Genomic DNA, 13,569 nt, shown 5'->3' on the forward strand with positions numbered 1-13,569 from the left:
TCTCCATAGAAGAAGCCATTTGGGTAACTCAGAATGTGAGACCATGGAGGGAAGACTCAGTGGGAAAGAAGCCATCTGCAAGTCAGAGCGAGGGACCTCAGGAGAGACCAACCCCTTTGATTCCTGGGTCTTGGATTTCCAACCTTCAGAGCTAGGGCATCCATTGGTGCAATATAAGCCAACTGGGCTGTGGTGTTTTGTTCTGACAGATTCAGCCGATGGACGGAGTGGTAGTGGTGATACAAATAAACAACACCTACCAAACACTTCCTGTGTGTCTTCCTTGAGCCACCACACCCAACCTCATCCCTGTTCTGAGTCAGCTGCCCAGCCAGAAGTGATAGTGCCATCCTAATGTGGGATGTACTTCTGGATGTCTGCTGCTTTTATTGGTTGATAAATAAAGCTGTTTGGTCAATGGATAGGCAAAATATGGTTAGGCGGGAAGTCCAAACAAAGATACAGAGAGAGAGAAGGTGAAGTCAGGGAGATGCCACATAGCTGCTGGGGAAGCAAGATGTGAGATAACAAGCCACGAGCCCCATGCTAAAATATAAACTAATAGAAACTGGTTAACTTACAATAATAGCTAGCCAGTAAGAAGCCCAAGACGTTGGCCTAACAATTGTAACTGATAATAAGCCTCATGTGATATGTCCTAAGTGGCTTCAGGAACAGGCAGGTGGAGAAACACGGGTCCAATGAGACTATGGGACAGAGAAGAGCATTCCATCAACACCATCCTGCTGTGGCACCACCTCCTCCGGCCCAGGAGAGTAAGTTTTTACTAAGGATGCATATTTGAGAAAACACAAAAACACAGATGGCAGATATAGCATCTCCAGAAGACAGAACTGGCATGTAAGCTTATTAGAGCAAACAAACAAACATCAACAAGAAGATAAAGAGATCAAGTACCAGAGGAGTGAAATAATAACGTATAATAGTGGCCATCTTCTTATTCTTTTTTCCAAAGATGACATTTTTACTATTTATTTGGGAATGTTGTACAATGCACCCTATCATACTCACTTTCTATTCCTCCCAGGTTCACCCTCTACCCTTGCAACCCCCCCAAAAAAATCCCCACCAAGTCTAATTCATATTTCCATATACTCGTTGGTCAAACTCCCAGTGGCCACACATTTAAAGAAAACTGAGCCCCACCCCCTTCCTGCCAAAAGCCATCAAGGGAAGAGCTACACTTTATCACAGTTTTCAAGCTTCCTTTCTGGACTGTTTCTTTCAGACAGGGGAGGTTGTCCAGAAGCCTTCAGTGGTTCCCGTTTACAATCATTGATACCACTGCAAAAGAAGCTTCCTTGTCCATAGCAGTGGCAGCCGGATCATGGACATCAACTTGGTCACCAATCACAGCATGGATGACATTGCCTCAGGCGGCAGCACAGACTATAGGCATTAGCATGACCTCCAGTGTCAGCACCGACCACGGACATCAACATGGCCTCCTCTGCCTGTCTTTTATGACCCAAGTGTCTCTCTACTTGGACCATTCCCTGGACAGTTTCAGGAACCATGCCCCGTACTTCCTAGCAGTATCTCTGATCTTCACATCTCTCCAAGGAAACTCTCCTTAATCTTTCTTCTTGACAGACACTGTAGTTCAGATAGTCCAAGGCTGTGCATACAGTAAGTAGTAGGTTCCAGTAGCTGCTGTAACAGGTTACCACGACCTTTGTGACTTAAAACCATGGAAATTTATTTATCCACAGTTCTGGAGAGCCCAGGTCCAGAGTTAAGTTATACTGGAGCCATCTTCCTTCTGGAAGCTTTCCTCGTCCTGATTCTAAGAGGCTTCTGGCGCATTCCTTGGCTTACAGCTGCATCACTTCTGTCTTTGTCTCTGTCTGCCCAGCTTTTGCTGTCTGTCTGTCTTTTTGCTCCTTCATCTTCACTGTGTTTTTTTTTAAGTTGCCTGGATTACATGTAGAACCCACAGATCCTGGATAATCTCTTGCTCTTAAGAGCTTAACTTCATCATAGCTTCTGCTATATAAGGTAATACTTAATGAGTTCTGGGGATTAAGGCAAAAATAAACCTGTTACAGTAGCAAATGCCTGTATCCCCAGCACTTGGTGGATCAGAAGTTCAAGGTCATCCTCAGCTTCAGAGTGCATTCAAAGCCAACCTGGGCTGTGTGAGATTTCGTCTAGAAGGTATCTTTGGGTCATTCTTTCTGCCTGCCTCTTAGTAAAAGAAAGAACCATGATGATAGCTCCTGTGATCCCCAGCCTGGAGTGACATGGCCTTGTGGTGTCTTATCCCCTGGGGCCAGAAACATCACCCCTTGGCCCTTTCCTGTGTGCTATTTCTGGACTTCTGTGTGGGTGGACGTTAGAGCCACGGAGTGAAGCTGGCTAAGAACCCTCAGACAAACCTAGGCATCAGAAGCACATCAGGGCCGCGAGACCTAAAAACTGACTCATCTTCTGCCATCCCAGAATCCTGCAATCTTCCTAAATGTCCTTTCACAAGGCGATGGCCGAAGAAAATGTGATTTCCCCTAAGTGGGTTGGTTCATATGGCATTCTAATTGAAAAGCAGACCAACGAAGTGGTAGGAGACACCTGTAGTGTACTAGCAGGAAGAAAGAATTGCCTGCCCTTGTTTAAATATTGTGGCTGTTGAAAGTGAAGTAAGGGGTAGGGAGTTGTCTCAGTCAGTACGGTGCTTGCTGCACAAGCATAAAGATTTGAGTTTGCTCCTCAGAAGCCATGTAGAAGAGCCAGGTGTGCTGGAGTGGGCTTGTAATTCTAGCATTGGGAAGGCAAAGACAGGAAGATTTCTGGGGCTCGCTGGCCAACCATTCTAGCTGAGGGGACCAAGTCTAGGTCAACGGAAGACTGAATGAAAAGCAAGGTGGTGTGTAAAAAGTCATCAACAGCTATGGCTCTGTGAATCGCAATAATGACTGTCCCTGCAGGATAGGCATCGGGTTATCACACCCAGGGCATGGATATTGTGGGAGTAACAAACTACTTTCTGATTGTCCTTCAGGCATAATCCACAGGCTCAAACACACCTAGTACTATAAATCTGGTCCAGAATCTGAGGCTGGGCAACTGTTAGGCCCCATGTGTAAAACTGCTAGATTTTGGTAATGCACATAGTATCTGACTGCATTCTGGAGACATATACCTTTAGCCGTAGATGAATAAATCTCAGTCCTGAAGCTGAATCTCAGAGGAGCATTGTGTGCAGTAGATTATGTTAATGCAGAATCGAACAACTTGTCAAGCATAGAGAATGTCTTTGGAGTGGTCACCCACCAGCGGAACATCTGTGCCACCTCCTGTCTCCACAGGACTCAGGGACAACCGCTAAAGAGGGGAGCATAAGGCAGAAATCACAGAAGACTAAAGCAAAACGGTGTTTCCTAGACATGGTAGGACCCCTGCACTCACGGACTCAGCAGCTGCTACTGCGCAAGGTCGAGCCAATCAGTGTGCGGCACCGAGGGGAGGGAGGGCAGCATAGGCCCCATCCCCGCTGCAGAGCTATTATTAAAAGCTTCTTGGGGAAGGAGAGTCAGTTTTGTTTTAGAATCAAGGTGGATGATTCCTGAGGAGGAATGACACCTGGTGGTGACTGCTGCTCCTACAGATATGTGCACATGAACATGGAGACACAGGCACAAAGTTAAGTAAAATCAAAATTCACTCTCCAGTTGTGCAAGACGCATATTAAGTGTTTAGTGGCTACGGGTGACATCATGGCTAGCATTAATATGTGTACGCTCAGCTGCCGGGTAGCCTGCCACTTCCTGTTGCAGACACCATGGTGTTCTCTCTCTCTCTCTCTCTCTCTCTCTCTCTCTCTCTCTCTCTCTCTCTCTCTCCTACTCCTCCTCCTCCTCCTCCTCCTCCTCCTCCTCCTCCTTCTTTCTTCTCTCTTCCTTTCTTTCCCCTATAGAAGCAAACATGCCATTGTCAAGGAAGTGCGGGCATGGCTTTCTGAGGCTGTGTTGTATTCCTCCAGCTGCCAGCAGGTCTCTGTCATATTTGAAATACGTGCTTGTGTGCATACACATTTTTCTTTCTTTCTTTCTTTCTTTCTTTCTTTCTTTCTTTCTTTCTTTCTTTCTCTCTCTCTCTCTTTCTTCTTTCTTTCTTTCTTTCTTTCTTTCTCTCTTTCTCTCTTTCTTTCTTGTTTTGTTTTCTTTTGTTTTTTGAGATAGGGTTTCTCTGTGTTGTTTGGAACCTGTCCTAGAACTCACTCTGTAGACCATGCTGGCCTTGAACTCACAGAGATCCACCTGCCTCTGCATCCCGAGTGCTAGAATTAAAGATGTGAGCCCCCACTACCCAGCTTGCATACATACTTTTCAAGTGTGAGTCATAATGAGTCATAACTTTCATAATGAGTTATAATCTTGAAATATTTAGGGGAAAAAAAGACAAAACCAGTCACCTGGGCTGGTATATTATGGGACCAGGCTTAAAGGTAGAACCTTTCTTGACTAGCTCTGGGTTACTTATACCCTCTGGTCCTGGCTGAGTCACTCTGCCTCAGTTTCTTAATTAAGGGTGGAATCTCTGCTTTTGCCTGCTTCCTGTGGTTGGGCATGATATGTATGTATGTATGTGTGTGTGTGTGTGTGTATGTTTTCTTGTTTATGGGGAAGAGTCTCTGGTAGCCTAGCCTGGCCTTGAACACCCTATGGCCTTCTGATCGTCTGCCCCACCTCTGCAGTGCTTAGATTACAGACATGCATCATCACGCTGGCTTACACAATGCTAGTTCATGCTATACAGGCACCCTCTGTCAGAGCTGCATCCCTAGCCCAGGGCTGGGTGAGATTTAGAAGCAGGGGACATATGTGTTAGGGCGGTGAAGCTGCAGTACCTGAAGCTGTGTGTGAGACACCAACGGTCTGAAGAGACCAAGTCCATTTCTATGACAGTGTCAGGGGCCTGGCTGGAGGGAATGTGGTTGAGATTCTGGGGAAGGCCCTAGCAATGAGGGTAGCATTGCTGTTTTGCCGCTGCTGTGAGGGCTGCGCAATCTTGATACAACACAAAGCAGCATTCCTTTATTGATTTGGTCAGTACTGTGTCACGCTTGCTCCTTGTCAGGTAAAGCATGTGGGTGCTTTACAAACACTCCCGGTACCCTGAGGATTCACTGTTGGTGCACCCCTTTCCTGGAGAGAAAAATCAAGCTTCAGAGGTCATGTACCTTGTCCAAGGTCACACAGTAGGTAAGGCTGGCTGTCTTGTCTGTCTGGCAAGCCTGCATCTCCTCATGGGGTCCTTCCTTTTACTCTGTTCCTTTTATCCCGATCGTGTGTGTGTGTGTGTGTGTGTGTGTGTGTGTTGTGTGTGTGTGTGTGTGGCCCATCCAGTTGATTTTGGTAGATTACTTATCTTGGGGGCATGAGATTTAGGTTTTGACCTGAAGGTTGGCGATTGGTATTTCAAACTCAGTAACTTTAATTCTAGGATCCTGTCTGAGTTTAGCAGAGTGGAAAGTGGAGACAGGCTGGGAAGGCAGGCCGACCATGACACAGCAGTGACTTGTGTCCTCAGATTGGTTACTTAACTTCTCTAACTTCAGATAGCATTTTGTGAGGGCTGGATAAGTCACCTTGGTGACAGTGCCCAGTATCCTGTCAGACAGGTTACTCATGCTCCCTTCATCCTCAATTCTACCTTTGTCCTGAGCGGTGAGCTAAGGCTTATGCGTTCCGTGTGAGTGGATCTCCTCCCGGGCTTCAAGGGCTTCCTACCCTGGCCCGTGGGGCTGCAGAACTTCTCAGGCCTGGCACTGCGGAATGGAAGTTCTAGGCCATGTTGGCTTAATCCCGTGTTGGAGATTTTGGATAAGTCTGTTTGCTCATGTGTACCACGTCTGTTGGTTCTAATGGCTGCACTCCTAGGCCCTATCTGTCCTGTCACTTCTGACTCGTCGTATCTGGGTCAGGACAAGCTGGTGCTTGAAGGGCCAGTGCCTTAGCAGGTGCATACAGGGTGCACCCACCTTTCTTTAGGCCCTTGTGGGTAGAGCTTCCTCCCTCAGTCTCTACGCGACTGCTTGCCTCTGTGACGAGCAGGGATGGTGGGGACCTCATACTCCCCTCATCTTCATCAGCTGAGAAGGACGTCGTTTGGGGGCTAAAAACAAACCAGAGGGAAGTTTTTGCTGCGTGTGTCCCTGACTCAGGTGTGGGCACTGCGGTCATGGTCCTTTGGGCTGAGAGTTATCCTTGTTTATAACAGGGCAGGCTATGCTGCTGGAGCTGGCCCATGTGACTGGGGTTGCCTAGGGTGCTGTGTGGGATGCTCAGATGGGAGATCTAGGAGTTGTAGTTGAGATATGGGGGGCAGGAGCCTCCTTAGAGCCTCTGTAGTCTCAGCCCCTAGGAGAAGTGTCATGTGTGTAGCCCCTGACAGTGTGTCCCATGCCTTCCTCTGCTTCCCTGAGATAGTGCCCCGGAGTGGGCGGCAGCTTTACAGGGTGAGTTAATATCCGGTAATTACACAGTGATTGTACTTCACGGGCCTTTCAGAGCGGGGACCCAGGGATGCATCCTGACTAAGCAGAGGGACCTTTGTTGGCAAGCGAAGCCTTAAGCCAGCCAGTGTTTGTATTCTGAGGGATCCATGGTTTCATTTTACCCTTCCCTCATCAGTGATGTGCATAGATCTTTCTAGTTTTGGGGGGAACCTGTTGAAACCCTCTCCAGAATTTAACAGATTTCTGCAGCATTTATTAATCAATTTTGATAACTGTGTGCAGGGTTCCCAGCCAAAGTCTTTAAGAAGATGGCACATGAAACTGCCTCCCTTAAATAAAGCAGTTACAGAGTTATAAAGTGGGACTAGCCATCCTTCTGAGCCTATGAATCCAGTGTCAGTAGGCACATTGCCTACATGAAGCCACCAGCACCTCCATACCTTCCTGACAAGTTGAACTGTCATGGTGCTGGCTGTGGTGTCCCTTCCTTGTGCGCCAAATGCTGCAGCTGAGGCTGTGGGACTTTCCTTGCCAACCTGCAGACTGCCACTCATGGCTGGTATCTTCCTTTTTTTCCTTCATTGGTCTTTGGGACTTATCTGAGTTAACTTATCTGAGTTAGGCCAGAAGTAGCAGTAAAAAACAAAACAAAATAAAAAAAACCAAAACAAAACAAACAAAAACACACCCTGAGTGAAATCTACTAAACCTTTCAAGAGAGAAAGTACCCTTGGCTGTTTCCTGCAGTACTCCAGTCTGCTGAGGTGACTGCAGTGGTGGCTCCAGAAGCGCTGGGAGAGGAGCATTGAAGGAGTGAGCTATCCCTGAGGCACAACGCTCTGCCAGCCTGCTGGGCACGTCAGCCGGTCTCGTTTCATCCCTCCCCAGTCCTGTGAGGCTGGTACACTAGCACCTGAGAACACTTGCAGTGTCTGAATTCATGCGACGTGGGAGGGCCGGAGTAAACTCCTGAACCCCAGAACCAAAGCTCATTGTAAAGCCATCGCCTTCCACAGGAGATATAAAGCATCTTGTGGCCGGGCGTTGGTGGCGCACGCCTTTAATCCCAGCACTCGGGAGGCAGAGGCAGGCGAATCTCTGTGAGTTCGAGACCAGCCTGGTCTACAAGAGCTAGTTCCAGGACAGGCTCTAAAGCTACAGAGAAACCCTGTCTCGAAAAAAAAAAAAACCAAAAAAAAAAAAAAAAAGCATCTTGTGTTTTGCTACAAGGAACAATATTTTTCTGTGCTTGTGGAACTGAACATTGACCCCAAAGAGCTTATGACATGTATACATGTTCTACTAATGAGTTACATTCCCAGCCCTCTTTACTTAAGACAAATGTTTACTTACTCTGTGTGTGTGTGTGTGTGTGTGTGTGTGTGTGTGTGCAGTGCACTTGTGGAAGTCTGAGGACAACCTGTGAAAGTTGGCTCGCTCCTTTTATCATGTGGGTCCTAGGAGTTGAACTCTGGGTTGTCATGCTTGGTGGCAGACACCTTTACCTCTGATCCATCTTGCTGACACTTTTTATAGCTTCTCCATTTTTTATTTTGAGCTGGGGGGATAATTAAGTTATCCAGGTTGTCTTTAACATGTACGGTAGCTCAGGAATGTTTTTGACTTTGGATTCTTCTGCTTCAGCCGTTTGAGTAGCTAAGAGTGCAGGTCTGCACCTAGCCCTGCTCAGTGACAAGATTATACTGACCTGACCTGACAGAATTAGTTGGATTTAGAAATACACAGAGCCAAAGGAAGATCATTCTGGTAAAGGAGAACAAGAAATGGCTTTAAAGCCTAAAAAAGGGCCTGGGGCAGGGTCACGGGACAGTTACATGAGACGGTTACACGAAACAGTCCCATGGCCTTCTTCTTATCATCTTGCAGTATCTCAGCACCTGGAGCTTATAGGCTTAGTGAGTATTTATTGAATGGACAGGTACAAGAGCAATCAGTCATCTTTACCATGGAGTGAGAGTCTCCGGAAGGCAGGCAGGGCCTGGGCCTTAGAGATTTTGGTTGCTTGACATGTTACAATGGTTATTACACACCAAACAATAACTCTGTCCTGATGGACTAGATAAACACACCAGAGGTAAGGAAAGGGGTGGCAAGATGTGCCTGAGAGAGGAAACACTCGTGACCTGAGGAATATTGAACAACACATGGTGGCTGATGGGACAGAGGGTGGAAGGTCTTTATTGCCAAGGAAAAGGAGCTTTTAAGTTTTTCTTGAGGCGCTCACAAAGGCTGCCTTTCTGTTAGAAGGACTTGGTATATCTCTCAATCATGAAGTGATGTCCCATGCTCTAGGCCTGCCTAGTGTGTGCATGTGGCGCGCGCACACACACACACACACACACACACACACACACAGTGAGCAGGAGCCTCAGTGGTAACAGAGGCTCTTGCTGTGTCTCCTTCCTCATTGATTTTAGGATCATTTAGCTAGAGAGTCTCGCCAGCATCCTTTAGTTAGATGTTTTCAGCCAGATTCTCAGGAGAGGTCGCCTCTCATTTCAGGTGTTGGCTCGGAGTGGGGTTTTAAGAGATCCCAGAAGCAGCATTGGGAGAAGCCTTTTCCGTGCGTGGCCAGAAACGTCTGGTCCTGAAGACACAGCTCAATCCTCACCTAGACTTATGACCCGAGGCCTTGCTCCCCTCCTGCCTGTTGAGTTCCACAAGATGGGCTCCTTCCGCCGTCCCAGACCACGATTTATGAGCTCTCCCGTGCTCAGTGAGCTGCCTCGCTTCCAGGCTGCCCAGCAGGCTCTGCAGCTGAGTTCCAACTCTGCCTGGAACAGGTAAGGGTCCAGGACCCCCAGGGAAGGGTCTGGGATGATCTGGGGGTGGGTTGAACATCTGCTGCCCTGAGAGCATTGTGTATAAAGTCTGATCCTAGTGTCGATGATGATGGGGGCAAGTGCCCCTGTTTTCATAGAGAAAGTAGCTCACTGTGAGTTCTAGACTATCATGATCCTTTTTGCCAGCCTGGGATCATTGAGTTAGAATTTATAGTTTCTGTTCATGCCCCTTAACACCCTTCACCGCGTGAGAGTCTTTCAAATGACCTCATATCAACTATTTAGGAAGCTTAGGCATGTTTCTGTGCAAAGCTCCGTGGGTGGCATATGCCACAGTCTCTTTCACCTGAGCCGCTAGTGCTTGGGACAGGTGTCCAGCAGAGCTTGTGAGCCAAGCCCTGAGCAGATCAGCACATCAGCACTGCCTCGTAAGTCTGCGGGCTACTGGTTGCCAGATCTGTGGTGGCCTCCAGATAAATGAAAGCATCACTGAATTCTCTGTGTGCTTTCTAAGTGGCTGTCCATCAGACCCCCTCTGCTGGTGCCGCTCAGTGGGGCTGCCTGGAATATTCTGGCATTCTGAGGGTCATTGACTCCTGTAAAATTCCTCAGCACAGACAATATTATAACCAGCTCTTCTGCTGAGGGTTTGGACCAAGGTCCCCGGAGTTGAGTGGAGTTCAACCCTGACTGCGGCCCCAAGAGCCTAACTCTATGCCTGTCTACTTCCCTCACTGGGGTGAAATGAAAAGACAAGGAAGGCCCATGGAAAGTTCTGTTATAAAGGCAAATGGTTACAGTTTCTATTTGAGAAGATGGCGACTTCCCAGCTGTAAGATCAGACAGGGTCAGCCCCTGCTGGCAATGAATGCTTTCTGGATGCTTGCAGGCCACCATAGTGGCAATTCTTGGGGAGCTGGTCCACTGTCTGCCTCTATGTGACCAGAGGGAAGATGTCCTCTGTGATCTGCAAGATGCATGGAACTGCCTTTGAATTCATTTGCCTTGGTCTCCTTAGTACTTCTAGGACATTAAGGAAAGGGACAGAGATGTGGCTGCGAGTATCCCCTAGGGCTTCCCAGCTCTTCCATGACCTCTCCTGTGATCTGTTTGAAAAAAATGGCTCCTGGAGGCAGGTCACCTAACTGGAATGTTTTTCTGTCTCTTTGCAGCGTACAGACAGCTGTGATCAACGTTTTCAAAGGGGGCGGCTTGCAGAGCAATGAACTGTATACACTGAACGAGAACATCAGGTACTTGACTGGCCAAAGCCAGTGCTGTTTTCCCATTAGGAGGCTTAGGGCTCCCTCCCCCCACCTCCCACTCCCATCAACCTGCCTAGTCCTTGCTTGCTGTAAAACTGTTCTTGTGTGTGTTGTGTTGAGACCTTTACCATCTAGACTTCTCATTCCAATACAATGCCTATGCTCATGTATATTATGCACTCTGTGCTGGGGATACAGATTGATAGACAGGAGTTGACACTAATTCTGTAAACATTTATTGGGCACTGTATTAGGCAATATGACTTAGTGTTTGGAGCCAGGATACTTGAGATTTATATCTGTTAATAAAAGACTTAGTGGGCTGGAGAGATGGCTCAGAGGTTAAGAACACTGACTGTTCTTCCAGAGGTCCTGAGTTCAATTCCCAGCAACCCATGGTGGCTCACAGCCATCTGTAATGAGATCTGGTGCCATCTTCTGGCATGTATACAGACATGGAAACTAGCACTGTATACATAATAAATAAATAAATCTTTAAAAAAATAAAAAATAAAAGACTTAGTAACAAATATTAGAGTATCTTCTTGATGGCCAGGTGCTAGAGCAGACATGTGTGGACTCTGCTTTCCTGGTTTTTGTTACTGTTTTGTTTTGAGACAGAGTATCAGGTAGCCTATAGACTGGAGAGATGGCTCAGCAGTTAAGAGCACTGCCTGCTCATCCAAAGGTCCTGAGTTCAATTTTCAGCAACCACATGGTGGCTTACAACCATCTGTAATGTAATGTAATCTGGTGCTCTCTTGAGGAAGAGACCCGGTCAGTTGTCCTCATCAACTTAGACCATGAACCCCAATATGGACAAGTTCAACAGAACCACTATATATGGGCTGCGCATGCATGCTTCAGCATTGCCAGGGCATAAATTTCATTCCCCCCTTCAGGTAGCTTGCACTGGCCTTGAACTAATTATATAACTGATGATGGTCTTGAACTCCTGATCCTCCTGTCTCCACCTGAGTGCTGGGATTACAAGTATGAGCTACTGTCCTTGGTTTATTTTATTTTGGTTTTTCAAGACAATATTTCTCTGTGTAACAGCCATGGATGTCCTAGCTCTGTAGACCAGGCTGGGCTTGAACTCACAGAGATCCGCCTGTCTTTGCCTCCTGAGTGTTGGGATTGAAGGCGTGCACCACCACCACCCTGCCCATTTTCGGTTTATAAGATGCTGGGAATGGAGCCCAGGGCCTCTTGCCTAGTGGACGAGCATTCTGTCAACTGAGCCACATCCCCAACTCACTCTCCTGGAATGTACAGTCCGATAGGGAGATAGATGATCACTAGTCAACCAGTCATGAGCTGTGTGGTGGCATAATTGATATGAAGAAAGCATGTTAACATGACTTGGTCTTGCCAAGAGTCCAGGGACAATGGAGGTGATGCGCATGCTGTGATGTGAGTGTCCACAGGGATTCATTGGGGGAAGAAGGCTCCAGCGGGAAGAATCAGCAGGTGCACAGGCCCTGTGCATGCAGTGAAAGAAAGCCTACGTACATAGGGTACTGGAGGGACGGTGGCACAGTTGGGTTTGTGTCCTGGTGGATGAGAAAGGGAACAGCGCTCAAAGCCCCAGGCTCAGCTAGAGCTGGGAAGGTGAGTTAGCTAGGCTTTTAATTCCTCTCTGAGTATGTTAAAGGCAGAACATCTAGGGTAAAGACCCAGCCCTGCAGTGGGCCAACAACAAACAAGGCCATTGTTCAAGCCTTGTTTACCTTGAATCAGGGTCTGTGTTAAGGTCAGCTGGGTCTGCTTTCATTCAAGCCTGCTCAGCACATAAGCAAACTGTTATGTTACATTTCTGTCTATGTACTTGAATTTCATGTCACGGTTACATAAATGTGGAAGGAGACAGAAGAGACCATCTAGCCCAAGGCCTCATTTTACAGGGAAGGAAAGTGAGGTCCCAAGAAGGTATGGTCTCGGGCAGAGCTGGGTCACCAGCCTGACTTATAAGAAAGAGCCCAGCTTATTCCAAAAGCCTTGAGTTCCTACCCCCATTCCTCAAGCCCTAGTGGAAATAGAAATAAAGAATCCAGTAGTTCAGGAATGTGCTAATTGTTTCTCCCACCAGGGGACAAATCCTGACATTGTACTTCAAAGATATTGTGGGCAGCTAGGAAGTTGGGAACCAGCCATGATATTACCTGTGCCCACAACCCAAGGAAGCAAAGCAGCTACCAGGTGCCAAGGAACTTTCTGAATAGCAAGGCCAGCTGGGAACCATGCATGCAGAGATGTTCTCAGAAAACCCGAAATTAAATTTTTTTTATGTAGAATTTCTTTTCTTTTCTTTTTTTTTTTTGGTTGTTTTAAAACTTATTTCTGTGTAGCCCTGGTTTTCCTAGAACTCAACTATGTAGCCCAAACTGGCTTCAAATCCACAGAGATGTGCCTGCCTTTGCCACCTGAGTATAGAATTAAAGGCATGAGCCACCACACCCAGCTCTTTTACAATTATGTTTTAAAATTATCTTTTATGGTGTATCTGACTTTCAAAGGTTGGTTTTTAAAAGTATAAATTTCTCCAAGCTTTGGTGCAGACCTAACAAGACACTGTGGTCCAAGTGTGGCGAACATGCTACCCGTAGCTATGAAGGTAGTGTATATGTAGTATATATGGAATGATGTTCCTGCTGAGGAAATGTGTTATGTCCTAGACAACTTGAGGCACCTATGTGTCCCCACACAGCCATCTCTTCCTTGTGTAATTTATAGACGAGAAAACCATGAGTGAGAGAAACCTTGTGACCGGACCATAGTGGCACAACTTTAAATATGGGTCCGGATTTGAACTCCTGCCTGAACGCCTGCATCTGAAAGTCCACACTAGTCTGCTCGCGTTGCTGCTAACAAGTGATGCAGACAGAGTAGCTTAAACAACAGAAACCTGTTCCTTTATGTTCTGGAGCCCAGAAGCCAAAACTAAGCAGCTCAGTTTCTGGTAATAGGAGTTCTGGATCACCTCACTGTCAGCGCACATGGCCTCTTCTTGCTGTGTTCA

General features: G+C 47.1%; 1 protein-coding gene across 1 annotated transcript in view; it reads left to right on the forward strand.

Moving 5' to 3' along the window:
* Positions 1-13,569, forward strand: part of Prr5l (proline rich 5 like) — an 84,715-nt gene that overhangs the window by 15,920 nt on the left and 55,226 nt on the right. Inside the window, exons 2-3 of the mRNA XM_038330617.1 lie at positions 9,002-9,282; positions 10,455-10,535. Of these exons, the coding sequence (XP_038186545.1) occupies positions 9,119-9,282; positions 10,455-10,535 (245 nt within the window). The 5' untranslated portion in view covers positions 9,002-9,118. The remainder of the gene's footprint in view (positions 1-9,001; positions 9,283-10,454; positions 10,536-13,569) is intronic.

The sequence above is a fragment of the Arvicola amphibius genome, chromosome 5 (assembly GCF_903992535.2).
Source record: "Arvicola amphibius chromosome 5, mArvAmp1.2, whole genome shotgun sequence".
Taxonomy (NCBI): domain Eukaryota; kingdom Metazoa; phylum Chordata; class Mammalia; order Rodentia; family Cricetidae; genus Arvicola; species Arvicola amphibius.